Raw genomic sequence first — 27,914 nt, 5'->3', positions numbered from 1 at the left:
CCCGCCTGGCAGCCGGCTCTGCGAGATCACCAGACGCCCAGTGATTCAGAGACCCGTACATGTGTTTGTGCAGCACCTGTGCTCTATGCCCCCAGGTCCTGGGCGTCTGCCTTCCCTCCTGGCCCACTCCGGGAAGTCAACAGTGCCTGCTGCTTCCATGGGTTGGAACAGAGACTGCCTGCGTGGGCACCTGTGGGCTCTGGGGACCAGGGAAACTTTCTTCGCTTCTGTGGCCGAGACCAAGCTCTGCACACAGGTGGACCAGCCGGCCTGAACCCAGCATCAATCACAGCTGGAAAAACCACCCACAGTGCACCTGGCCCAGGTGGGGGTGTGGGACCTTTCAGATGCCAAGAACGGCTCTGGGCCGCTTGTGGACCACTCAGCTCAAGGCCACACTAGGGGAAGAATCTACCAGTAGCGGAATGATTGTCTGGGCCGGATTCTGGCTGCTTAGTCATCGTCAACTGAGGTCTTTCTCCTGCATGCCTCCTTGGCCCCAGCCCGAGAGAGACACGGTGAGTGGGAGGGATGGGGGAGGGCACACCAGCCCCTCCTCCCCACATTCCTGCTCAGGCCTCTGGAATGTGCTCACACTGCAGCGATGGGCAGGCCTGTTTCCTTTCTATCTGTGACCCTCCCCTGAAATACCCATCTTCTGAGTGGGCTCCAAGATCCATAGATAGAGAAAATGCCACGAGGGCTGTTAAAACAAGGCCTGCACAGTGTCACTCTAGGGGGCAGGGGAAAAAATTACAGGGGTACGTGCTAGTTCAAGGTTCAAAGACTTTTCTAGCAATTAGAGGTTGAAAAAAGAAAGACTACCTTGTACATTCCACATCCCTGGAGGGATATGCAGGTGGAGGCTGGGCCATGACCCCTCCTGTGGGAGTGTGAGAGAGGAGAAACTTTCTTTATGCTTGTGTTTCTCTGCATGTTTGACAACTTTCAAAATATAAATTTGTAGTGGAATTAAACACGTTCCTGGAGCTAACGCAGCCATTTTGTGATCATGAGACAACAGGCCAGCATGCTCATGATGCAAGCAGGTTGGGTCCGAGGACCCTTGGCTCTGTGCAAGATGGAGATTGAATGCAGGCTGAGAAAACGAAAGCAGAGGTTATCGAATACCGAAAGTGATAGGTGAGGAGCAGAGGGAGTGTCTGGGAGACTCAGGAGGGACGGGAGAATGAGTGTTCGTCACGTGGAGCCAGGGGTTTGTACTGGAAAAGGCGTCCAGGATATGTGTTCCTGTAGGAGTCAGGGTGGGGTCTGATCACAAGTGAGCGACTGACAGTAGGTGTTATGTTATAGATCGTTGAAGGTGGGGGTGCTGAGGCCAGTGCGGGCTGAGGTTTGTTTGAAGCTAATGTCCTGGAACATGTTTGGAATCTGACTCTTCTTAGATGTGATCAGGTACTTGGGAGCCCAGGACAAAAACTCAGAGACTGATTAGCTTTCTTGCTTCCCTCTTACACTGGGACCCTGGCTTTTTTGGGTTTCAGTCAGACACAGGAGAGAAACCTAGAACATGAGTAACGATGGCCTTGCAGGAAAAGAGCAGAAATGGAGGCTTTTGAAAATGGAGTCCCTCCAGCCTCCCTACCTCGCTAAGAATCAGGTACAGAAAGAAAGAGCTGAGCTGCTCCCCGAGCTCTAGATCGCCTTCCTTGAGAGTCCTTGTTTATTTAAGATTTTTAGACTTGAGTTTTCTGTTGCTTCCAGCCAAAGCCTTCCAAAGTACCTCTGATCCACTGGCTCCAATATGTTGTTACTGCAAGATTTAACTAAATTAATTTTACTCAAGGGGCGCCTGGGTGGCTCAGTCAGTTAAGCATCCGACTTTGGTTCAGGTCATGATCTCACGGTTCATGGGTTCGAGCCCCACGTCAGGCCCTGTGCTGACAGCTCAGAGCCCGGAGCCACCTGCTTCGGATTCTGTGTCTCCCCCTCTCTCTCTCCTTCCCTAGGTCATGTTCTTTCTCTCTCTGTCTCTCAATAATAAATAAATGTTAAAAAAAATTAAAAATTTTTTTTTACTCAAAAAGGAATGACCATGTAATGATCTGAAATTTCACTGGACTTTTCAAAACTAACTGCGTGACGAAGCAAAATTGAAGAGCAAATTATTTTCTTAAATCTCTATTTCAAAAAATTTTAAACACACAGAATCCAAGTCAGCTCTGTCTCTTTTGTAATAAAAAGGCAAAGGCTTTCTCCAGAAGACCCCAGCCAATTTCCACTGACGTTTCATTGGCCAGAGCTGGGTCACGTGGCTGGCGTTCGCTACCACGGGGACTCCTGTCTCTTCTGTCTCTTGAGATGGGCAAGGGCGAAAGGGGTGGGAATGGATGGGCCTGGGGCTGGACGCCCGGCCGTGTCCCCCGAGTCTAGAACGGCCAGCATCTGGTAATCAGTCGTGTTACTTTAGCGTAAGCCTTAATGCTGCCTTAGAATCAGTTACAAATTATTTTAATTTTTTCCACATGTCCTTTCTTTCCTCCCAAGGCAATCATGGGGTGGAATGGGGAGGAATGACTTCTGATTTGCTCACAAGACACTGACGCCCTGATAAGACTTGCTGTTAGACACCAGCTCTCCGGTGGCATTTTCCTGTTGGCTACCCTGCTTCTGATTTCATATTTTCTCTCTTCGAGAGAACGTACTTTTCCACTGTGTTGCTGATGAACTCAGCAGGCCTGAGTGTTTTCCCTGGTTTGCTGAGTGAGGCACGGATCACCGGGGTTTCCGGCAGAGCTCTAGAAGCAGGAGGCCAACTTGTCACTGTTCCCACAGACCTGTTTCTTCAGGGACCATGGAGCACAGCTGAAAAACTATGACGGCCTTGCTCAGATCGAGCTGTGTGACTTTTTTAACCACCAAACTGAATGTGAATCCACGTAAGACGGAACAAAAGCAAGAGCTAAGAAAGGGTCTGTTATAGTCTAGGGAGCAGGAAAGAAACCAAAAGGGACATGTGACCCCAGGTCACGTAGCTCTTATCCTTCTTACGTCCTTATTTCTACGGCTTCCTAAAGGACCCCTTGTTAAAAGAGGCGCTCTTGGGGGCGCGCGTGTGGCTCAGGAGGCTGAGCATCGGACTTCAGCTCGGGTCATCATCTCACGGTTCATGAGTTTGAGCCCCGCATCAGGCTCACTGCTGTCGGCGCAGAGTCTGCTTCAGATCCTCTGTGCCCCCCTCTCCCTGTCCCTCCCCTGCTCACCCTCTCCTTCATAAAAATGAATTAACATTAAAAAAAAAGAGGCGTTCTGTTTGCTCCTCAATAAAAACATTAGTTCTTCTCAGCATATTTATTTTAAAAATCCAGGGTGTTCCCCGTCTAGCTCCGCGTCTAAGCCTCCAGCCTCCAGTCACAGCCGCTGGTTTCAAGTTCGGTTTCAAGTTCGACTGCTTCCTGCCTTCCTCTGCGCAGCAGACCAGCAGGGCCTGAGCAGGTTCGTTTCAACAACAATATGGACTAGACAGCCGGAGGTTTTTCACTCCCTTGACTGCTCTCCCTTTCCCTTCTCTCTGCCACGACCGTCCCGTTCCTCCCCAAACCCTTCCTTACAAGACTCTCCCGCTCTGCTCGGAGCCAAACAGGACAGGCGGCTCTGGAAGGAAATCAACCTCGTTAGCAGAAGGATTCTCTCCTTGCTCTCCTCTCCTCTCCGCTGCTTTCCATTTCTCCACTCCTCTGGCCAGAGGGCCAGAGCAGATCTTTGCTCGGCCTTCCCACGGATGCTCTGAGTATGAAGAGCCCCAGCATTTTCCACGATGAGCACACAGATTAAAATCCCGGGTCCTGCTCAGCAGCTGACCTGGGGAGCCAGCTGCAAGCCTGTAGGGCTAAGTGGAAACGATCTCCCGTCCACTTGTGAGGTGATTCATCCCTCCCTCTCCATGACATTCCTTCCGTCCATGTGTTGTCAGGAAAGGGAGAGGGAAGCGGGGGGGGGGGGGGGGGGGGGGGGGGGGGGGGGGGGGGGGGGGGGGGGGGGGGGGGGGGGGGAGCAGCCACAGGAAGAAGACAAGATGTGGTCCAGGAAATGTGAGCAAGTCTGGTTGGTCTGGAACTTGACTTTGTCTTTCAAGCAGCAGCTCTGAATCCTTACTGAGTCATCCATTCCTTTAAAAAGACAGTGAAAGGTATAAACCCCTTTCCTCAATGAAAACAAAAACGGGGGGCGGGGAATACGTGTATGAACAATACACCTACAATCTGACTAGGAGAGAGGACTTGGGCTGCCTCCACCGTGACCTCAGGCTTCCTTGAGCTCTTCTCAGACCCCTCGTCACCTGGGCCAGCGGAGAAGGGCTGGAGGAAAGCCCACCAGCAATCGCTCTTTGGCCAAAGCAAGGTGCCTAGTGACACGCGATCTTCCGGTTGTGACGATGGGCCCTGAGGAAGGAGAGGGCCACAAGACGCAAACCACGAGATGCCCGCTGCAGGTGTCAAAAATCCACCTTCAGGCTTTGAGGTCAAAATATAACTTAAAGAGAGTTTGGGATAAAGAGGAGCAACAGCTTTATAGCTTTGGTGTGGGGGGGGGAGGGGCGGTTATAGGGAAATGCAGGATCCAGCTGGTTTCCACAGGAATTGTGCACTTTCTGCCAGCCTCGTCCGCCATGTTTTCGGGGTGGTGCCGGGTTCCTGAAACAGAAGGCCGAGGAGGCGGGAGGTGAGGTTTGCAGAAGAGAGGAAGAAGGTGACTCAGTACAACACTGAGCCTCATTGAAGCCTAAGTGCCGCCATCTTGATTTGAGTTCAACTTTATGCTTCTACGTAGTTTCACAGGGACGACTGGAACAGATTTGAGCCATGCGTGTGCCAAGTACTCTCTGCAAATGGGAAACCTCCCTCAGCCTTAGATTTGAAAAAGAAACCATATGTTTTCCACATTCAGCAATGATGGAGGACCAGACGCCAGTTTACCCCTCCTTAAATGAAGAGAAAACTGGACAGGTTATATTAAAAATAGTTTCAGACAGACAACAGGCGGTGCAGGTCTCTGATCCTTGAGACAAGAGAAACGAAAGGGTGAGTCCCATGTTGGCCCCAAATTACTGTCTGAATGCAGATTCCAGGCCCGGAACAGGGAGGGGGAACAAAATTGAGTTTTGAGGTCTTGCCGAGTTGAGGGGACAGAGATCAGCGTTCAGGGGGTCCGGGCGGCCGGGACTGGAAGGGCAGAGCAAGGAGAAGGACTCTCCAGAGACACGGTGAGGGGCTCCGAGTCCCCAGGAAGACAAGGCCGGCGGCAGATGGCTGCAGACAGTCACGAGAGGACGGTCACACAACCTCCGGAACGCAGCTCTGGGCCGGGCAGTCCTCCAAGTCACACAGGACCGGGAATAGGTCCGACAGTCCCCAGATGGAGTGTGATGGCATCATCGCAGGGGACAATTGGAGGCAGCACCTTTCGAGGCTCAGGCTTGTCCCACAAAACCCGTAAAAACAAATGCAGTCAAGGTTCCAGTTACGGCAGAGGAAAGGTCACACTGTCGGGTCACAGCTCCTGCCACAGGCCTTTCAGTGCCGTGTACGCGTCACGGGCACGCGTGTCCGTCCACAGCGTCACCTCACTGAGTCACACGGCCAGGGCGTCCCAGACTGAATGACACGCACAGGACAAAGCAGAACACAAGTCACACGACACACAAGCTAACACAGCGGCAGGAAGCTAACGAAGCCAACTCGCAGTCAGTCTGGGGGCGCAGTGAGACGAGGCCCCGGTCCCGTCGGGGTCACCCCTTGCTGCTTACGTCCACGCCGGGGAGGATCCCAGCTCCGCTCGGGGATCGTTCTGGCCAAGCCCTCCGCGGCGGCTGCCTTTCTGAAGTGGGCAGCTGGGGCCGGCCAGTGTCTGAACAGTCTCCCTCTTTAAGGAGATTTCATCCGTCTTGGGCCCCTGCGGCCTCCTCTGCTTCTGCTTGTTGTTGGTGCTGGGGCGCGTCAGCCGGTGCTGGTCTCTGCCATCTGGGAGCGGCGGTACCCTGGACTGCTCGTGTCCTCGCTTGACACAGTCCCCTGCTTGACGTGAGTGACGCCATCTTGCTCTCTGCAGGATCCACCCTGCTCGCTGTCCCTTCAGCCGCCCTGTGGCCCTCTGTGCCTAAGACGTGGCATCGCCTTGCGGTCCAGGCAACTGCAGAATCCTAATAGCCAACATGTATTAAATGAAGGAGTGACGTGAATTCAGCCTGAGCCTGTTGTGTTCTCTTATCTGCACAAGACGGAACCGGGAAGCGGGATAACTGGACAGAGCTGTCCACGTGTGATTCTAGGTATACCCGCATCCCTAACTTTCCTATCATGAACTGCACTTTTTTTTCAGATCTTCTCTGGAAAATTATTTATATTCTGATGGCTAAGAAACAAAATAGAAAACTGTTATTAGTATTTGCCCACCCAAAAAATACCAGTGCCAGAGAACAGTCCACTTAAAAATAATCTGGGGGCGCCTGGGTGGCTCAGTCAGTTAAGCGTCTGAGTTTGGCTCAGGCCATGATCTCGCAGTTTGTGGGTTCAAGCCTCAGGTCGGGCTCTGTGCTGACAGCTCAGAGCCTGGTTCAGATTCTGTGTCTCCCTCTCTCTCTGCCCCTCCCCTGCTCGTGTTGTCTCTCTATCTCTCAAAAATAAGTAAACATAAAAAAATGTTTTTAAATAATCTGACGTACAGAAAGTTCGTTCACCCCAGACGTGGGCCAGGAGCAGGTGCTGGCTGTCCTCCGTCCCGGGTGGCTCTGGGCTGAATTCTAACGAGGCCCCAGGCCACCCTCTGGGTCTGCCACGTGCTGGAGGTTAGCTTTCCAGACAAACTATGTCACATGACCCTGGGTTTAATGTTCAGATAATAAGCTCAAAGGGGACTCTCCTGAGAGACCGTGCTGTCGCGGTGTGGCTGGGAAGGCACAGGCGCTCATGGGCCACGGCGCCGGCAAGAACGTCCACCCACCTTGGAGAGAACCGTTCCCTTTCCTGTAACTCAACCCGCACTGACGCCGGGACGTAAACAGACGGTGGAGCTCCGTCATCTCTGGTGAGAGATCAGTCTTGGCCAAGGCAGGGCGATCAGGGAATGCTCCCTCCCACTCCGGACATGCAAAGGAGGGGGCTGGGGCGGCCTGGGGCGGAGGGGTGCCCCTCCTGGACTTTGACGTCCCCGCACGTAGGAAAACAGGGCAGAGACTAGGGCAGAAGAGAGCGTTAGCAGCCACCCCCCCCACCGTGGTACTGCTGCAGTCAGTGCTTGTTGACCTTGAAATCGAGCAGGTTTGGAGCCGAAAGAGGGCACCCCGACATTCACGCTGGATCACGTCTGTTCCCGAGCTACCTGTGTCTCCTGCCAGGCGGCACGTGCCTGGAGCAGGTGGTAAAACCGGTGGCCAGGTCCTGCTTTTGAATGGGCTGAGTGGACAGGTGACACAAGCAGGAGGTTCTGGGGCACACCCTGGCCTGCGCCGAAGCCCACGGGGACCATGTCCCGGAGGGGTCCCTTGGGGCGGCTGTCCGAGTCCCACGGGTGGCTGTATCAGAGAACTTCCGCCTCCAGCAGAAGCTGGAGGCCCACACCCTGCTCTTCGCTGAGCGACTCACAGATCCCAGTGCAGGGAAGGGCTTTGGGATGCGTCCTTTCTCGTCCTGGTAGTCCGTGGGGGAGGGGCCCGAGGTCCGAGAGGGCACAGGACTTTTTCAAGGGGCAGACGTTAATGTCAGACTTGGGACCAGAGCCCCGGGCTCCAACTCACAGTTCAGATCTCTCTACATTACCAAGGTTTCTCCAGGGGAAGGTCGGTCTTCGCAGGTTCGCGGGTTTCTCTGTGCCAGGCTGACCTGGCCAGCGCGTGCCGAGGTGTGTGCGCCCAGCCATCCGGGGAACAGAGGATGCAGGAGACGAAATCCTTCTAAGAGCTTCAACACTCTTTTGAATTCTAATACAAGCTCCCTGTTTTAAAAAGCTCCAAAAAATATAATTTTGCAATAAAGATTGCTCATAATCATGCCCCAAAGACCCACTAGGAAAACTCACTGTTAGCCTGCACTCCGCTTCCTGGTCCTCGGGCTGTGGTTTTAGCCTTAGAGGTCTCCTGTCACCTCCATTCCAACACTACCTTTCTTTTAAGTTTTGCTGGTAATAGCCTTTTATTATCGTCCATGTGCATTTATTGAGCACCTTCTGTATGGACCTGAAACCACCTCTAGATCCCCAGGCAAAGAGCAACTGTCTGTTTGCTTTCAAGTAGGGTTTCTCAGTTTGGGTAGATAATTATTTTTATCGTGAGGGCTGTTCTGTGCATTGGACGATGTTCAACAGCATGTCTGACTTCTGCCCACCCGATGACAGAACGGCCTCAGGAAACGTGTCCTGGGGGGCACCGTCACCTCTGCCTGAGAACCACCGTGAAGACAGCGGATGGGGCAGTGAGGCCTCTGCATCCGCGGCCAGCACCAGATGCTGTGACATCACTTTATACCCAGAGGACAATTGCATGACTCCGGCTTGCTGGTAAACCAACGTTACTTTCAGTAAGTCGGTGGCTTTTCTCCAGAGTGAATGACTCACCACCGGCCCCACTTCCCGGGCTTCTCTGACTTCCCTCCAGGTGCTCCCAGTGCAGGGCCACTTCCAGCAGGGAAGCCGGGTGGCCAGCCCTCAACCTTTAACAAAACAGCACTTCAAAATCTCAAAGCAGCTGGTCTTGCAGAGATCAGGTCCCTGGACTCAAGTGACACACCTGTCTCCCCACCCACAGAGTTCGGTAAACCCTACAGATCAATTGCTTCATTGAACTTGGCCTCCCCCCCCCCCCATGATATGGACATATATTTCCACCCCAGGACCTTTGAACTTACTATTGACTGAAAAGCCAAACAGTCTTCAGCCCAAAGGTTTAATGGCCTTCAGACAAACTGGCTCATTGATCGTCCTATGAATTATCAATGGCATTCAAATATTCTCCTTGTCCAGTGTGAGGACTACAGCTGATAACAGCATTATATTTTCGAAAGTTGCTAACAGAGTGGATCTTAAAACTTCTCACCATGCACACACAAAACTGTAACTAACTACAGGAGGTCCTGGAGATGTTCACCAACCTTATTGTGGTAACCAACTGCAAACATACTCAGATACCAAACCATCAAACTCTACACTTAAATTCATACAATATATGTCATTTATATCCCAATAAAGCTTTTTTTATACCCCCCAAAATCTTTCTGCTTTGCTAAAACTTCAATTTGTTCTCCTGTTCTTTTACACTGTTAGCTGGTGGGGTGTGAAAGATCATTCTTCATCCTTTAACCGGGGGCTGGGGGCTCTGTTCATTTTCTTTTGTTTTAAAAACATTTTCTTACAAAAGTTAACAGCTAGGTCTGGGATTTGGTTTTGTTCTATTTACGAGCAAATAAATTAGTCTGTTACTCTGTTACGGTGTTCACAGCAAGCAGTAAGCGAGCAAGGCTGCTTTTCTTCCGGGAAGAAGACATTATGTCATCCGTCATGGATGCTTGCTGGAAATGACCTGGGTCAAAGCAGTCGGGCACAGCATCCTGGGCACTGCTGGCACTGCCAGGCAGAGCGCAAGAGACCAGAGGAAACGTGCCCTGCCCTGCCCGCCAAAGGAACTAAAATTCACCTTACTTTCTTGGAGAAAAGGATTTTAAATCAGCAGGTTGAACAAATTAAGACATACACAGAGGGGCCTATTTCTTTGGGAATATCTTCCCTGGTTCCAGGCTTGATGTGGATCTCTGATGCGATGAAGTGTGTGTCCTGTGGCACCTGGCCGGTCCCCCTGCTCTGTCTGCTCCCGGCGGGGAGGCTCGTCTGCTGTGGGAGAGGCGGTGGACCCCACCGGCCGCGGGGGACCGACACTCATTACTGAAGCTGATCCTTCTCTGCCCCTTCTCTGTGAGCAAAATGTTCCATCCAGGGGCTGAGCCGTGTCTTCCTCAGCGCCCCAGACATCTGCGGATCCCGCAGGGGGGGCTGACATCCAGGGACTGCCATTTCTGGGGGCAGGCGACCGGTGTCACTTGCTCGACAAGAAGACTGACCTCCGCTTCCTACCATGCTTTAACCCCTTCTCTCCAAATACTGATTTTTACATGGTCAAGATTAGTAAATAGCATATTCTATAATTATAGCTCTTCTGTGATATCCAAAGATTGATACAAATAAAAATGAGACATCAACGTGTAAGAACCGTGTGATGTGTCTGAAGCCAGAGTCCTTAACATGCCGCCACTTGCCGGAGAATCGTCCAAGCATCAGCATTCAAGCGGTGATTTTTCACATTCAAACTCTCTTCACTTTGCCTGGCTTGCCGTCAGCTACCATTTTGCTGAGTACCTCATGGCGGGGATGGAGGTTATGCCCGGGCTCGGCAACACAGACGTCACCCACCGAGGCTGACCGGGCTGCGGCGGCCGCTGAGTGCCCGATCGAAGGGTTTTAACGGTCATATTTTCTCCTCCTTTGGTTTGAACACCTGTGTGTATGTGTAAAGCAAGTATCTGCCTTCTTTCCTCTCTTACTCCTTTGTCACGTAACATGAGACTGTTGTGCCACAGGATTCAGTTACAGGATGTCAAGCAGAGCGAACGTCACCTGAGGAGCACGCACAGACGCGCCCTCCGGGTGGTCTCTCCGCAGAGCCCTAACGCACCGGACAGCGGCATCTGGTTCTCACAGCTCTTTGGTGACATGCTTTCAGGTTTGGCAGAACTCTGACACAAGGAATGGGATGATTAACTCCTATTAGAATTGAGTTTTGGGCAAAAATTCATTCCCTGGACTGTTTTCAGCAGCAAGCAGCAATTATGCAAAGAAGAAAAAAGAAAGAAAGGAAGGAAGGAAGGAAGAAAGAAGAAAGATCACACGAACACCAAAAAGTGTTTTTGAAAATGTGCTTTCAGAATTTACTGTACAGTTTTTAACAATTTATTTATACGTTGGCTTCTACATGCTCTTACATTTGTGTAAAACATTTATACATATTCTTTACAATTTGTACATATATTAAATGGCTGTATCATAAACATTGTTCTATGAGATTTTATAAAAGAACAATCAAATAGGGAAAATTACTTATAAAACATTAACAAAACCCGTGATATTAAAGAACAAGGAATTCCCATATTCGTGTTCATTTGATTTCCTCTTCTACTTATTTTTTTGGTTTCATTTTATTTTGTGCTGGCCCAAACCTTTCCATTTTCTACACGAGAATCATCAGGTCGGGAAAACGAAAGCAGTGGAGATAACGCAGTAAGGCAACCGTGGAGAGGGGTGTGCGTCTGTGGGAGGGAGACAGTGTGTGGCTGTGAGCGGTCAGGTTTAAAGCTGACAGTCTAGAAAGATTATGTTTTGCTTTATGCCGTTAACTGGAGTCCTAGCGATCAGACAAATTCTGTCTGCAGTTCAGAGATGCAGGCAGGGAGGATTTCACTCTGTACTCCTTAAACATAAACGCTCCGGGGATTACTTTGTGTTATTCAGGTTGTCGCCCTTACGGGTCCCCAGACTTTTCCATCTGGTGCAGACGGAGAGGTCTACTAAGCTGTGTTTTTCATTTTTTTCCAGAGAATCCCTCCAGCCTGCTAGGCTGCCGTCCAAATCAAGTGGCAAATCGGGCTCTCACACACGTTCCTCCTGGGGCCGGATCTGTCGGCTCAGCCTCAAGGGGAAAGTTCTGGGGGAGCAGGTGGGCGCCCCTCCGCCCCCGTCCCTGCCCTGAGCACGGGAGTCGGCAGGGTGGCTCCAGCCCCGGGAGCAGTTAGCACATTTTAGGAACATCGCCAACTTTGTCAACACAGTCCTTCTGGCAGGAACCATGCCCTAACCAAGCTGAGGGAGGGACTGCCAGGAGGGCAAGCCCTCCCCACGGAAGGGGACACTCGAAATGGTCCTGAGGGAAGTGGGCGCGGGTGAATCCGATCCTCGGTTTCTGATCAGCCTGCGCGCGCTCTGATGGGACCACGGGCCGCCACCGAGCTGCACAAAACGCGGCCGGCCCCCCAGGAGCCCCTCTTTGCTTCCTCTCTCCTGAAAACGTGAGCGCCAGAGTCATAAATATGTCAGTGAAAGGCATGTAGGTTTTCCTAAATAGACAGGAAGCCCAAAGGGCTGAAAAGAGTTATAAAAATATACAAACATATATATTTCTTTATTCTGGCATATTTCATATTTTTAAGAAAGCAATTAGTAATTATCTGGCATTGGGTAAGAACCAGAAGATCGTGGGTGACGTAAAAATTACAATTTTATGTAAAATATCAGTGGGGGGGGAACCCCTAATTTTCCGTTCAAAATTCTGATAACTTTTAAGTACTTTCCAAAAATAGAGACGATTTCCATCGTTTTAATAATAATGGACGTGGAAATGAACAAAACAAGACCATCTCTAAGTAACCGGTGCATTTAGGTTGGTTAAGAAAATAGATGCAGTTTTTCTGCAACTCTGGTTCGTTTTGGTTTTCTCTCCTTCTTTTTCGATTTTGATGACAGCGGGGAAATCACACGGCGTCGCCCCAAGTCAGAAGGAAGCGCTTCGGGGTTCTGTGCGAGCGCCGCTCTGTCCTACATCACCGGGAAGCGGCCGAGGGCCTGCCTCAGCTTCTCTGCGATCTGGTGAGAGACAAAACCGCCCTGAGACATGGCTCCTGGCCCGGCTTCCTAGCGTCCTGCTCCTTCCGCCGTGTGCGCGTTAAACCCCGCAGGGACTCTGGCTGGGCGATGCTTCTGGTCTCTCCCGGCACCAGGCAGCCAGGAGACCTCCCGAGAGGCCAGCGGGGGCCGCTTCTTCCCAGCTCGGCCCCTGCCTCCCCGCGCGCCGCTCTGATCCCGCCCGCCGCCGGTACGCCAGCGTGGACGCGGCCCCGCGTGCGTGGTCACGGCCAGTGCTGTGCGGCGGAGGCTGTGTGTCTACACGTCCCCCACGGAGACCACATGCTCCGGAGGACACGGATGCCTTCATCATTCTTGGAGCCTAAGTGCTGGGGTAAGTGCCTGGTGTGTAACAGGTCCTTAATAAACGTCTGGTCCGTGAACAGATACGCACATTTTAGAAATTAAGGGTTACTTTCTCATAAAACTGTTGCATCTAACAAAGACAGTGACTGAGTGCATGGTTTTCTGTCTTGAGTCACAATGTCATTGATAATTACCTCACTTGGGCTTCAGATTTAACAAATCAACATTATCAGAATTTCGAGAATTTCCCTTCAATTCTTTGCTCACGTAGAACAAATGGCACTCGGGTTCTAACCCATGATGCGAGGCGGCCTTACGGCGGCACCGGTTAACACGGAGTGTGCAGCCGGAGAGCCCAGGAGCCACACCGCGAGGGATCAGAAGGGAATTCTTTCTAGAAACTCTGCGCCAAAACCAGCTGCTTCCGACACACAATTCACACCATGCGGTGAGCACACGGCTCGCAGCTTCGAGTTTGCTGCCAGAGACCGACATTTTCGGTGCTGCCCCGCCCAGAAAGGAGTGCGTGGAGGGAGTTTGGGGCTTGCCTCGCAGCGTCCTGAACATACTGAGATAACACCCATGGAAACAGCGGGAAACTCCGTAAGAAACACGGTCAGCTGCGCAGTCACGGACTCGTCCTCCGCCGTCGAGTTTTCCCTCACACGCTAGATTCCTGCTTCCTGTACACTCTGGCCAACAACAAAACTACCACGCGGAGCACAGAAGTTTACCCTCTGGCCCGGCTTCCTGAATGAGAATATTTGGGGCTTCTCTCTCCCTCTCATTTTCTTTCTGAAGGCCCTTTGGGGCCCACCGAGGCCGCATTCTCACGGGCCTCCTGTGCTGCCAGGCTCCGTGCCCGGCTGAGAGCCTGCGAAGGCAGGGGCCCGCTTCTCATTCCCTGTTCCCGAGGCACAGAGAGGCTGCGGGTGGGGAACCTCCCCAGAAAGGACCTGGAGGGGCCTCACGGCCAGCTTCCGGTACCCCTTCTTCCTGAAGGGAAACTTTTCTAATGCAATATCATTCAAGAAGGAAAAGGCAGATAAAATTAAAGGGGATTAAAAAAAACCACCCCTACTCAATAATTAACTTCCTTTGGTTGATTAGTTAGGATTAAAAAATATAAACGGATGAACTCTGTAGGGTCAAAGTTAAGTGGCCATGAAGCCTCCTCTGTGTGTGTGCAAAGGGCCTGGGGCCGGCGGCCGACTCACCGTTTCGTAGAACTGCACTTGCTGCTCCAGGTACAAGCGGATGACGCTGTTGTAGTCATAGATCCGGTTGCTATGGAAGTGATTCATCTCAGCTACAACCAAAACCAAGACATCGATCAGTACCCCTGAGCTTCAGCAGACACCACCCGGCTTCTCTGCTCGGTTCTGAGCAGATTTAATCTGCTCGGCTTCCGGGCAGGGGCAGTTCTTGACAAATCACTTTACAAAGAGGCTAGAAAAACAGTCTGAATGGTTAGTGGGTTAACGATGTTGATGAAGAGGGACGGCTCTGTGGATTCGCACGTCAGATACCAGGAAGCCCAATACGGCCACGCACGTCCGCCTGCTGTCCCGACAGCAGCGACCGAGCAGGAGGCTGGCCTGGTGGCTGCTCTCCGCAGACAGCGATGCGATTCGGAGCATCCGTGTTCTGGGGGACCCAGCAAGGCACTTCGTGGGTCCTGCCCTGCTCCCTCTCAGGCGGCCACTGCCTGGGCAGGCTTCTTGGGGTGCCCTGACGGCTGTGCAGAGGGAGGAGCCCCAGGGAAGACCCTCTGCTGTAACAGGGCTTCGCTGCCCGGAGCGGCAGGCCTGTCAGAGCTCAGCGTCCTACCAGGCGAGAGGATCTGACGCCCCTTTACCTTCGCTGAATGTATCAACTCGCAAATGACTCCCTTGCTGGAATCTGTCTCCCAGCGCCAGCGCCACCCATCACCAACCCTGGAGGGGACTCCTCACACCTCCCCCCGCATTTCCCCTTGGTCTCCGTGCCTGGAAAGCCAGCTGCTAGCGTCAGTTCCTATAAAAAGGGAATTGTTCTGAGTTTTATATTAGCCGAAGTTACACGAAGCTTCTCATTTATCTATTTGGATACCTTCAAACACAAGTTCAAAACCAACTTCTCCACGGCAAACCCTTCAAAAGCCAAATCTCCACTGAGGTTTTCCCATTTCTGCCTCCAGGCGCCTCAGTTTCTGGGAATCTGTGGGACATTCTTCTCTTTGTCCTGCTGGCTCCCTAGTCCCGAGGCTGTTCCCTGGAAAAGTCCTCTTCTCCGAGCACATCTCCTTCGGCCCCTCAAACTCTCAGACGGCATAAGCAGTGGTCTTCTCTGTGGGCTCCCTAACGTCTCCGGTGTCTCCCACCCTCTCCCTGGGCCGTGCACCCCGCCCCCCGCCCCCAACATCAAACCTTTAATGGCCTCTTGATGCTCACGTAAGTCTAGGTTCTCCAGGCCCCCCGCATTCACCAACAGAGCCCCAACGGCCTGTAAGTACAGTTCGTTCCCGAAGGCCAACGAGAGAATCTGTCCCATCGTTTCGTGTGCTTTTGTTCAAACCAGAACATCCCTCCCTCTGCCTCCTCTGCTCATGCCTGTGCTACACATCCACCCGAACAGGAAAATCCATTCATCGCTTCTGTCTGCTGGAAAGCACTCAAAACTACAAAAATTAGTATCTTCCTTTTACGGACAGTCAAACTTTGCTGAAAAATCTATGTCCACACTCCCTGTACGTTCTATGGTCCTGGGGGGTCAGAGGTTACAAAGTGAGAAAAGCTGAACTTGAAAATCTCACGCGCTGTTATGAAAGGAGCTAAGTTAAGGGTTATCAAGGTAGCTTTCACTGTCTCTGAGAGAGAATAAAAACGTACAGGTTCGATCAGGCTGCGGTCCGTAGTGATGTCAGGGAAGTGTGCAACAGAATTCATTGCAGGGATCCTGCAAACAACAGGCTTACGAGGATACTTTAAATCAGTTCTTAGCTACCTAGCTGTGGTTCACACTGGGGTTCTCTCCAGCAAGAACGGCAGATCTGCTGGGGGCCGGGGTAAATGTCCACTAGCTATGCGTGAACCTCTGTCCTTACCTTGCAACGCGTACGACATGGTACCGACTCGCTTCACCATGTTCTGTTTGTCCTGTGGGGTGATTTTACTAGTTGCCACCAGTTTATCACTTTCCTTCACTTTTTCTATCGCTGCCTGTGAAATGCAAAAGCCAAGAGTATTAATAAAACAGAGCTAAAAAGATTAATCATTAATCTAAAATATAACAGTGCCAACATATTCTACCTGACTGGCTACTGAAAAAAAAAAGTCCCCACAAAATAAGAGCACGGGAAAGCACCTAAATGTAACTTCCTGTAAGTCGACTGGAAGCAAAAAGTTGATATTCTTGAGAAACAGAACTAAGCTAAAATGGGGTTAACGCTACACCAGAATAGGAAACCAAACAGCACTCTGCTTCTGTAGTACCCGCGAGCCAGGCCCAGGCCAGGAGTGGTGCAGAAGAGGGAAAGAGGCTTTAGTACTTTGGAAAGTCGTCTGGCTAGGGACGGACGGGCACCTGCGCCCGGGCCTCTCCCTGTCTGTCGGGGGTGCGCCGTCCACGGTCCTGGAGCGGCCGGTAGTCAGCTTTACTCGGGTTTCTGAGGGGAGCACCGCACCGACTTCGGATTAATACTCGGAGGTGGCTTAAAAGCTGCCAAATGTTTCCACTCCAGGATCATCAGAGAGCTCATTGGAACTGTCTGGAAGGAAAACCTTTACACTCATGCTTGTATCAGGCTCCGTGCCCAAAACTGAAGTGCTGGCACCAATCCCTACAAGAGGCTAACCCTTCTGAACTGGGTTGTTGTTTTTTTAACTGAGATTCTTATTTTATTTAATTTCCCCTCAGTTTTATTTATAATCTGTATTTATGACTGACACACGACACTGTAGGAGCTGACGTAGGTACACGCTGCAAAACCATCACCACAGCAAGTGGTGTTAATGTCCATCACCTCATGTGGTTACAAGCTTTTTTGTTTTTTTTTTCCTTTGATGAGCATTTTTTTTTTACATTTTATTTATTTTTGAGAGACAGAGAGAGCGTGAAGAAGGGAGGGGCAGAGAGAGAAGGAGACACAGAACTGGAAGCAGGCTCCAGGCTCTGAGCCTGCGGTCAGCACAGAGCCTGACGCGGGGCTTGAACCCACGAACCGCGAGATCATGACCTGAGCTGAAGTCGGAAGCTCAACCGACTGAGCCACCCAGGTGCCCCATGATGAGCATTTTTAAGGTCTACTCTCCCAGCAATTCTACTTCCGGGTACACATCTGAAGAAAATGAAACCACAGTCTCAGAGAGAGAACTGCCCCGTCAGGATCGCTGCAGGGTCACCCACAGCAGTCAAGATGCGGAGACACCCAAGTGTCCAGCGACGGACGGATCGTAAAGAGAATGTTCTGAGTTTCGTATTACACGATCTGAAGCTGCACACCGCTGCCTGGTTACCTATGCCCTGCCCCCCCCCTTCCGTTATGCGGCCAGGTGCCAGGACTGTCAGGGTCAAGAACCAGCCCTTTATGGAGACTTTCCTAATAAATCCAAGCACATCACAATGTGCTAGAGTAAGTACGATAGTGGGTAAAATACCCCTACATTCTGAAATAACACAGAATCTGAAACAGAAAAATTAACCAGAATCAAAATGTGAGGACACCCTAAAACACTTCTAAGTTACAGTTTAAAAATACCTTTATGAGGGTAACTATATAGTTTCCTTGTTACTCTAAAAATATAAAATTGATGCTGACCACGTAAGTTTTGATTAGGAAGCTGTTCACCTGGCCCAGGGGCAGAGCACCTTATTTCATATCTCAACAGCAATGGTTTTTTGAGGACCTGCCTAGGCTGCTTATGGGCTCTCACGAAGGGAAAGGAGTATTCCTAATATTGTCTTCAATTTCAAACAGCAGGACTATTTTATTCGATACTTGACCCAAGTATAAAGGAATATTTTCCATATTTTTGTTTCCTCAAAATTATTTTTTTGGAATCAAAGAAACTAGAAACTCCCCATAATCCAAACGTGTTACGGGACCTCACTATTTAAATAGACCGAGCAGTTTCTGGGTGATTTCGGAGAGCACCTCCTGACTCAGGGCTGGGCTGACGGACGGGGACCGCGCAGGTGGCCGTGAGTGGCGGCCGGATTTACCCGTGTCATCTTCTGTGATCAAGTTACCTTGTGAGCGCCAATAATATCAGGGAAGCAGCCAAGGAAACCTTTATATTCGTGATTACATTCCATGAGGAAATGGAGATCTTTCTTGGGCTGTAACGAGACACAGGCCGGTTACTACTGGCAGAGAAACGCAGGCAACGGAGGACAAGAAAACGGTTGCACCGAGGACCCGATCAGCCAAGCCCCCAGGTACCAGTTACATGTCAAGGGCTACGCGTTCAGCCTAGTTTTCCTGCAAGAAAGCAACCCCCACGGCTTTACCACTCTCGATCACAGATTGAAGGGAAGCTGACAGAACATCAGGTAATTTCTAGGCTGGTTGGCAAAATCAGCTGTTTGGAGGTGGCTCAAAATATAACACGGTGCGGGGGGAGCAGGCAGAATACTGTCTGCTTATATACGAGCAAATCCGATGTAATGATTTCATGTCTCCATCTTAGTAGAGAACGTAAAATACAATGAAAGATCTGGCAATCACCTTAAGTGGCAACCTAAAATTTTACAATGGTTTTGAATTATAATTTTTAAGTTATGTTATGCAGTTCTAAAAATTAATCTTTTGCTATAAGCAGCAGTAGCCATTGGCTAACATGCATGTGTGGGCACAAGGGTATATTTCAAGAGCTCATCTAAAAACTTTTTTTTTAATTTAGGGACTTGAAACAACATACAAGGTTATTCCCTGTAAGGGAACTTATGATCTGTTGTCTGTAAAACAGAACTGGAGTTGGGCCACTGAAGACCCCAGTAAAAGCCACGTGGCTGTAACAGAGACCCCCCACTTCCCAGCGGCCACAGCAGGTGTCCTCTCTTGGAGAGCTGCCGAATGCGAGGTCCTTCTGAGGCAGGCTCTCCGCTGCCCATTTGCCAGCTGAGAGAAGCAAGGCTCAGCCAGGCTCAGGGTCCGAACGGTGACTTGAGCAGGGCTCCTGCTACAACGTCCCCACCCCTGATGGCTGAGGATGGATCCGAGCCATCGACACCGGGAAGTATTCCTTTAGATTTCCTGAAGACACACTCGTCCAGCACTTTCGCTTAACCAGAGAAAAACTATTAGCAAATACAATTAACAAAGATACACAGGGATAGAAAAGACGAGGATATCTATTTGCCAAGTTTGTTTTAAAACAGGTTAAATTAAAGATGTGCATTCGACAGCACGAGAGCTTTGCACTGGGGTCGCGAGTCGAAGTGGGTACCTGTTCTGCCACCAGACCGGCAATTTCTTCGTAAGTCTTTCCTGCCTCTGTTATGGCAGCATTGAGATCCGTTTCGCCTGGAAATCAATACAGCGACATCAGTGGTCAAAAGTTATTCTGTCTTCATTTATTTTATTTTAAAATTTTATTCTAGAAAACTCTACACCTTTCAAAACTAGAGGGTAGTGTAATGAGTCCCATCTGCCCATCATCTGGCTTCCCAAATATAGCTCATGGCCAGGCTTTTTCACCTGCACCACCCACTCCTTACCTCCCTCTTTCGCTGGCCATGTAACAGTTTGCTCATAATTTCTGCCTAAAAGGTAAGGACTCTTCACAAAGCAAGGACAACACCAACATCACACTCTAGAAAAGACAACTGTTCCTGACATAAGTTATCCAGGCAGCGTGCGGCTCCCTGTGGTCTGAAATCAAGATGGCTGCTTTCAGGATGCAAAGAACATCCCTGTGCAGAGAGCCTGAGTGCCTCTTCAATCTGTAGGTTCTATCTCCTCCCTCCCTTTTTTCTCGCAAATTTCTTTTTGAGGTGTTGAGGAAGCCAGGTACTTGTCCTGGTACCTTCAGTCGGGCTCTGCTATCTCTGTGGTGACGACGCAGCCCTCGGTTCCCTGAATCGTCTCCATCTTTTATTTGAGGAAAGGTTTGTAAACTCTTGCTCTTCCGCTTCTATTACTCTTTCTCGATCTGAGGCATGTCTACAAAGAGGAACCTTCCTTTACCAGCCGTCTGCCTACCCTGAGGTTCGGGAAGAGAAAAAGCACATGAAATGCTTCTTTCTCTTTACCATTTTCCCAATAAATAATGAATTGATTCTCTAACCATTCCCCCAAAGGTAACGGAGATTAACTTTTTAAAAAGGTAGCCCTCAAATCTGGATTTAAACGTACTCGATAAGCTTCCCTTCACAGGTGTTATTTTCACTATTGCTCAAATGTTCTCTTTACAGGCTCTTCAAAACGCACCCCGAGAGCCGGGAGCTCTGGTTTTCTTGGGCGGAGCGCAGCGCTTAGAAATCCCCTGTGGGGGGCGCTCGAGGCGCTTCTCACTCCTGGATTGGACATTTTGGGGCCTTTTCTAAGTGCAGAGTGAGGCAAACTGTATTTTTTTTAAAAAGAGGGGAAACCCTAATGAGCTCATGCTGACATTTCCAATTCAAATCTAGGACTACAGGATGTTTCATAATGTGTTTTAAAACTTTTGATTTTTATGTTTATCTCTTTTAAAGCTTGGTTCCTAACAACAGTAAAAGAATTACACATTCGCTTTCCCTTACATGCTATAAAATAGTTTTAGAAGCTTTAGAATAACAATACCAACATTTTATGCTAACTATATGATTACTGAAAACAAGATTTTTGAAGTCTTTTTGGCTTGAAGACACCTTCTACTGGGGACGTATAATCAAAACACGTTGTTTGAAGGTGATCTGAAGGAGTTCTCTACGTGGCTATGCCTCTCTCTTTCTTGGTGTATCCAGTGACTCATTCTGCTTTTGCTTGTTAGGGGTTTTTTTTTTTCTTTTTACATTTCCACTTAAATTTGTTTTCTAATAATAAATGTAAAATAAATGTGAAACAGTCACATCATTCCAAAGTAAAATCTACAAAACCTGAGGTCTGGCTTCTATACCCATTCCTCTTCTCCCCCAAAGATAACCATTTAAATATCTTCATCGGTTATTTTCCACAATAATCCATTAGATTGCGCGTTTGTGAAAAGGCCGTACTAATGGTCTCCGTGCTGTTCCAGTATTGGTTCAGGTGCTCAGAAAGGGGGCGTGGAAGGTTGTATTTAACGTAATCCGAGGTATTCTCAGAAGTGGAGTCACGGGAAGTACTACAAGACCAAAGAGGGCGGCACTGTCCCCAAGACGCCAGCACATGTGAGCAAAGGGACACGTAACAAGACGCAGTGCTCAACGCTGCTGACCTTCACTTGCCTTGAGAGGTGAAAAGCCAGTCTTGAAAAGTTCTTTAAAAACAAGATCTCCAGTAAGTTGATGATATTCAACACAAAGCATGTTACACGGGGTACTTTTAATACTTGACAAAGTGTCATTTGCAACATGGATGTTTGATCACGCGCTGAGGACAGTTTTGAGCACAAGGAAACATGAAGAACGCAGTGTTTCTCCAAGCGCAGTCTGCGGTTCGGAGGGGAACACACAGGTGGGCACCATGGAGAAGGCACAGCATCCGAAGGGTCATCTCTTACTGGCTCCTCCCCTCCAGGATGTCCCCATACTGTCGCGGCTTCCCTCTACTGCCCCCCTGCAGCCCTCTCTATCCCTCCTTTCTTCCAGGTCGCTTCAGGCCAAAATTACAGAAGACATAAAACCCTGGAGAGAAGCCAGTCATTTTGAAAGCACTCAGGCCCAACTCAAATGCACAGAACGAGAAATACACGGAAAGATTTTATAAAGTTGCTAAAGAAGATCTTTAGCAACCACTTCCCAACTGTCTTGTTTCCCCCTTTTCAAGACTTTTGGCTAAAGTATCTGCGGCCTCTGTAAGTGTCACATCGAGTGCAGAGTGAGCGATTTGTCTCTCCCGGCATCGACCAGGAGGACCAGTGAGCTGCTGTCTACAAATCCTGTGATCTAGCGCTGAGTGACCTTTAAGTTTTATATGTAACTTCAAGGGACAGAAGACCTCAAACGTGGGTCCACGTGTTATATAAACTTGGAAGCTACTGGAAGGATCACTGTTGGGCTTAAAAATCTACTCCTGGGGCAGTTCCATTCTAGTTTGGACGGGGACACATGTAAGCCTGCGCTCTCAATGGAACACCACCACATAAACTCAAGTCACACCGTCCCCTCGAGTCACTGAAGCACTGCAGGAAGGAGGAAATCCAGATGAAAAACCAGAAAGGGCTGAGCCTGGCACTGTGGCGGACAAGGAGCCTTCCACAGCCACAGGGTCGGGAGGGACTGCATGTGGGCTGTGAGGGCCTGGAGCCCGGGGAGCCCCAAATGCAGGGCAGTTCCCCCACAGGGAACAGGTTTTGTGCACTAACAGGTGATGGAGGGGGGGCGGGCGGGGCCGGAAGACACCCAGGTCTCAGGTGGGGCTTAAGGATGGCGCAGGTTCGGGGGAGCTCTGACATGTGAGCACACTTATCGGGCTCCGGCATGTTCAGAACCAAAGCTCTCATCCTGCAAGGTGCTACAGAACCGCAAAGAGGCGAGCGCTCTAAGTCCGGCCAGCAGCCACACAGCGGACGTGGTCCTCCACTTGGCCCCTGCATCGCCCCTGTGGTCCGTGGCCAGAGGCTTCTCTTTCCAGGCCCTGGTCCCTCATCCTGAAAATGAGGGGCCAGATTACTCCTCTTCAACGCTCCCATCAGTCTGAAAGCTGGGATTATAAGACACAATTCAGCCAGGCCAAAAAGCAATATTCATACACGGCAGCCCCCAATCTTACATTTTGGTGAGACTAATTTCTCGTTCCGGAAAATACTCGGATACTGACATCTAAAGACCTAACTCCCTAGGCATCGGGATATAGATCGCGGCCAAAGTACCGATTCTATCATGTCTGTAAGTGATGGGACACACTCAAATTTAAGAAATGCCACTCACCTGATAAGTATTTGGACTTCCTACCTGCTCCACAGGGCAAACTAAGCAAAATCAAACCAAAACATAAAGGGAAACAGCCAGCTTGTTCTTACAAGTGTGGTCAATGTAAACACAGAACGAATTTGAAATACCACAGGCGAGATCTACAATGTGAGCCAAGCTGGAAATAATTAGAAGTTGCGGAGACATAGGGCAACATGAATTTGTTACTTAGTCACAGTTTCCCTCCAAACTGCCCTGATGACTCCCAGTCTCTGTAGCAGGAAGACCGGACTTCTGAGTCTGGAAGGCAGAGGAGAGCCAGGGCGGAGGCTGACAGAGCACAGTTGCCCGTCCCAGCTCAAGAGCCACGGCTGAGCTCCAAGGAAGGCGAAGGAGGCCAGCAAGAAAATATAAGTGTGACAATCCTCCACGTGACGAAGTGAGGCTGCAGGAATCCTGCGTGGAGGAGCCCAGCCCATTCAAGTGTCAGTGACAAGGGCCCTTCACCGCGGAGTCCCTGTTTGCCTGAAGCAGGTGGCTGGTCTGCGCAAGATACTAACGGCCCCGAGACAGACAGACACAGACGTACCTTGATAACCGCTAGAACTAAACACTGTGGCTAAGCTCTGCAGGGCCTTTCCTATCTTCTGATACTCCTTGGGTAAGGCTGAAAGAGAAGAGGAGTTCACGGTTAAGCAGTCCCCTGAGCAAAATGAGATGGCTTTCGACTATTCTCTAAAGGTGATTACTTTTATCATAAAAGAAATCTGAAATGATTCAAAATATTCTAGTCTATATATATATATATATATATATTTTTTAACATTTATTTCATTTTTGAGAGGCAGAGAGAGACAGATCATGAGCAGGGGAGGGGCAGAGAGAGAGGGACACATAGAATTGGAAGCAGGCTCCAGGCTCTGAGCTGGCTGTCAGCTAGCTGTCAGCCTGACGCAGGGCTTGAACCCATGAACTGTGAGATCATGACCTGAGCCGAAGTTGGACACTCAAGTGACTGAACCACCCAGGGGCCCCTATAGTTTATATTCTTTAATGAAATTTTTGTTTTAAACAAATGATTTTTTAAGAATAAAATGTGTTGTTAATGGATTGTTCAGTAAATGGCAGATGCTATTTTTTTTTAATTTATCTTTTTAATTTACATCCAAGTTAGTTAGCATATAGTGCAGGAATGATTTCAGGAGTGGGTTCCTTAATGCCCCTTTCCCATTTAGCCCCTCCCCCCTCCCCCAACCCCTCCAGTAACCCTCTGTTTGTTCTCCATATTTAAGAGTCTCTCATGTTTTGTCTTCCTCCCTGTTTTTACATTATTTTTGCTTCCCTTTCCTTATGTTCATCTGTTCTGTCTTAAATTCCTAATATGAGTAAAGTCATATGATATTTGTCTTTCTCTGACTAATTATACTTAGCATAATGCTCTCCAGTTCCATCCACGTAGCTGCAAATGGCTGGATTTCATTCTTTTTGATTGCCGAGTAATACTCCACTGTACATACACGCCACATCTTCTTTCCCCACTCTGGACACCGTTATTATTATTTTTTTATTTTTTTAATGTTTTATTTATTTTTGATACAAAGAGAGACAGAGCATGAGAGGGGGAGGGGCAGAGAGAGAAGGAGACACAGAACCAGAAGCAGGCTCCAGGCTCCGAGCTGTCAGCACAGAGCCTGACGTGGGGCTTGAACCCACGAACATGAGATCCGACCTAAGCCGAAGTCGGAGGCTCAGCCGACTGAGCCACCCAGGAGCCCCTGGACGCCGTTATTATTAAGGACCCCTGCTGCTGCCCACATCCTCTGTGCGGCCGGGAGCTTGTTCAGAAGCTGTCTGGCTGACAGAGGACGCTCACGCACACCATCCAATTACCACCACCACCCCTCTACCAGTGTAGACACACCATATTGTGGTTTCGTGGGTTAGAAAAATAAGGCTCTGATAAAGTGAATGGACGCGCCCAGCGTCACGTGGCTAATACATGGTGGGTTTGGCATTGCTTTCTCCCACTATTACGTATGCATGAATGATTATTTACAAGGAAAAAAAAAAGACAGAAAGCAGCAACGTGTGGAGAAAAATACGGCAGAAGGACTCGGCACCAGGCAGGAAACTTCAGCTTGCTCTCCTGTATAACGTGACTAACGAAATGATCTCTGAGGTCCTTCGAGTGCTAACATTCTAGAATTCTACTGTCACTCTGGAAAACTTTCTAGAGCAGAGTCTCCATATCTTAGGCTACTTTCTCTGCATCTGTAAATAATCCCTTTCAACACACTGACTGCTTTTCAAAAGAAAGCCTTACTTGCATCGGAAGACAGTGCAGTGTTAAAGAAGAAAAATTCAAATGTTTCTTTAAAAACATCTAGTCCAGAGAAATCTGAAGTATGGTCTATTATTACAAGCTGCAATAATCAGGAGACATGAATTCAAACCATAGTGGCTTAATTTTACTAAACTGTTTACCTTTTGTAACTCAGTTTTGCCCTCTATATGCGGGGGTAAGGACCCCTGCCATGTGCATCACCACAGCATGTGCTACATTTCTCACTTTACAGATTAGGAATTTTAAGAAACTCTTTTGAGAGAAAAGAAGAAAGAAGATATGCTGAAATTAAATCCTAAATCAAGCGCTTCAATTCTCCCTTCCCAGGACAGCCTTAATATCCCCTATTTCATAAATCTGGCCTTATGGCATATATGGAACTTGAACTTGACTAGATGTTAGACATAAAGGATTTAACTCTTCAAAAGAAATCATAAGCCCAGATTTTTGTGATATCCTTAAAATTCTGATTGGAGGATTTGCATTCAAAATAGGGAATAGGTTTCAAAGAACTTATGGATTTAAACAATTTACTATCATTATGGCCTCATAAGAGCTTACAGCTAAAGGTATTTTAAAATGAAATCACTGTAGGGGCGCCTGGGTGGCTCAGTCAGTTGAGCATCTGATTTTAGCTCAGGTCATGATCTCACGGTTTGTGAGTTCGAGCCCCAAGTCGGGCTCTGTGCTGACCGCTCAGAGCCTGGGGCCTGCCACAGATTCTGTGTCTCCTCTCTCTGCTCCTCCCCGTATCTCTCTCTCTTGTGTCTCTCTCTCTCTCAAAAATAAACATGAAAACAATAAATAAAATAAAACCAAAACGAAATCACTATTTGAGTGAATGTCACTCCCCCTTCTGTGCTGAGTTAGTGCCCTGTGACCCAAGGCTTGCTGTGGGCTTTGTCTTCCAGTGCTGCATTTGTCCGCACTGCCGTGTGGGGCTCACTTCTGTAGTTAGGGTGCAGCAGCATAGGTTTCTGCCGCGACAAAGGAGCAACTGTTACCACTCCCAGTGTCTGCCCCCGGGCACGGACCCAAGTGGTTTGGTTGAGTATCATGTGAGTGGTAGGGGGCCATTCAGCATAAGCGGGGCCTTCCTTCCAAAGAAGGAGCAGACAGTAAATATTTCAGGCTCTTGGGGCCGCAGGTTTCTGCTGAAAGTACTCAACTCAGCCACCGGAGCTGAAAGGAGCCCCAGACAACATGCGAATAAACGGGCAAGGCTGTGTTCCACTTTTACAAAAATCGGCCCAGGCTAGATTTGGCCTGCAGGCCACAGTTTGCCAACTCCTGAGGTAAGGCTTGGATTTAACAGATCCTAACATTGCTATGAACTCTGCTGTCCTAGCTTAATAATCCATTCACAAGTTACTCCACATGCAGTTTCTTATTCATTAAAATTACTTTTTGGCTTCCAATTTTATTCTTATTCTCTTATTTAAAAGAAAAATACCACTTATTAAAAAATTTTTGGGGGCGCCTGGGTGGCTCAGTCGGTTAAGCCTCCGGCTTCGGCTCAGGTCAGATCTCACGTTTGTGGGTTCGAGCCCCGCGTCAGGCTCTGTGCTGACCGCTAGCTTGGAACCTGGAGCCTGCTTCCGGTTCTGTGTCTCCTTCTCTCTCTGCCCCTCCTCCTCTCATGCTTTGTCTCTCTCTGTATCAAAAATAAATAAAACATTAAAAAAAATTAAAAAAAATTCTTTTTACTATGCATAGTTTAAAAGTGGGTATTGTTTTTATAACTCAAAGTAGAAGTCATTTTTGTTTTTAATTTTTTTTAATGTTTATTTATTTTTGAGAGAGAGAGAGAGAGCCGGGGAGGGGAAGAGAGGGAGATAGTCTGAATAGTCTCCGGGCCTGTCAGCACAGAGCCCCACATGGGGCTTGAACTCACAAACTGTGAGATCATGACTTGAGCTGAAGTCAGACGCTCAACTGACTGAGCCACCCAGGCGCCCAGAAGCCATTTTTATTAAAAAACAAAAAACAACAAAACACCCCCCTCCCCAAATCCTGAATACAACCAGTAACCTTTCAGGGGGTAGGAGCTGAAAGGCCAGAGAACTCTGAGGTACTTGCCTCGCGGCGGCCGCCCTAGCCTCCGCACTAGGGCAGCTTAGTGAGGGACGCACAGCACCTCGGTGTCCGGGGACGCTCACGAGCGATCAGCTCTCTCTCTGGGGGCCGCGCGGCAATAAGGGTGAGGTGGGCCTGACTGCTTCTAGAGAGCTGCAAGGCTCCAGGGACGCAGGACGACATGGTTCAGCAGAATGACAGTCCAGAAACCAAGGCAAGGTGTGGGGAGCGGGCTGGGGGAGGCCCGAGGAAGAGCAGGCGGTGCCCCTCCCCTCACCCTGCTCCTCCTCGTCTGACCCTGCATCCTGCTCTTTCCTAATAATTAGTTCTGTAGCCACATACAGATGGCCCCCAATTTAACGATTTTTTGACTTTATGATGGTGCCACGTGGTACACATTCAACAGAAACTGTACTTGGAATTCCCAATTTGGATCCTGTCCCAGGCCGGGGACACGTCGGAGGACCCTGTGTGTGATGCTGGGTAGCCGGCGACCATG

The 27,914-nt window shown here is 49.4% G+C and overlaps 2 protein-coding genes across 2 annotated transcripts in view; both read right to left on the bottom strand.

Annotated features, from left to right (window-relative positions):
* SYNJ2 (synaptojanin 2) overlaps positions 1-10,715 on the bottom strand; it is a 116,252-nt gene extending 105,537 nt beyond the window's left edge. Inside the window, exon 1 of the mRNA XM_029943257.1 lies at positions 10,676-10,715. Within this exon, the coding sequence (XP_029799117.1) occupies positions 10,676-10,715 (40 nt within the window). The remainder of the gene's footprint in view (positions 1-10,675) is intronic.
* Positions 10,716-10,902: 187 nt separating this feature from the next.
* The window catches only part of SNX9 (sorting nexin 9), a 94,630-nt gene continuing 77,618 nt past the window's right edge, over positions 10,903-27,914 (bottom strand). Inside the window, exons 14-19 of the mRNA XM_029943256.1 lie at positions 23,585-23,662; positions 19,410-19,486; positions 18,211-18,300; positions 16,067-16,181; positions 14,199-14,290; positions 10,903-12,636 (exon numbers count right to left, since the gene is read on the bottom strand). Of these exons, the coding sequence (XP_029799116.1) occupies positions 12,589-12,636; positions 14,199-14,290; positions 16,067-16,181; positions 18,211-18,300; positions 19,410-19,486; positions 23,585-23,662 (500 nt within the window). The 3' untranslated portion in view covers positions 10,903-12,588. The remainder of the gene's footprint in view (positions 12,637-14,198; positions 14,291-16,066; positions 16,182-18,210; positions 18,301-19,409; positions 19,487-23,584; positions 23,663-27,914) is intronic.

The sequence above is a fragment of the Suricata suricatta genome, chromosome 7, assembly GCF_006229205.1.
Source record: "Suricata suricatta isolate VVHF042 chromosome 7, meerkat_22Aug2017_6uvM2_HiC, whole genome shotgun sequence".
Taxonomy (NCBI): Eukaryota; Metazoa; Chordata; class Mammalia; order Carnivora; family Herpestidae; genus Suricata; species Suricata suricatta.
The sequence above is the reverse complement of the archived record's forward strand: the minus strand, read 5'-3'. Positions and strand labels throughout refer to the sequence as shown.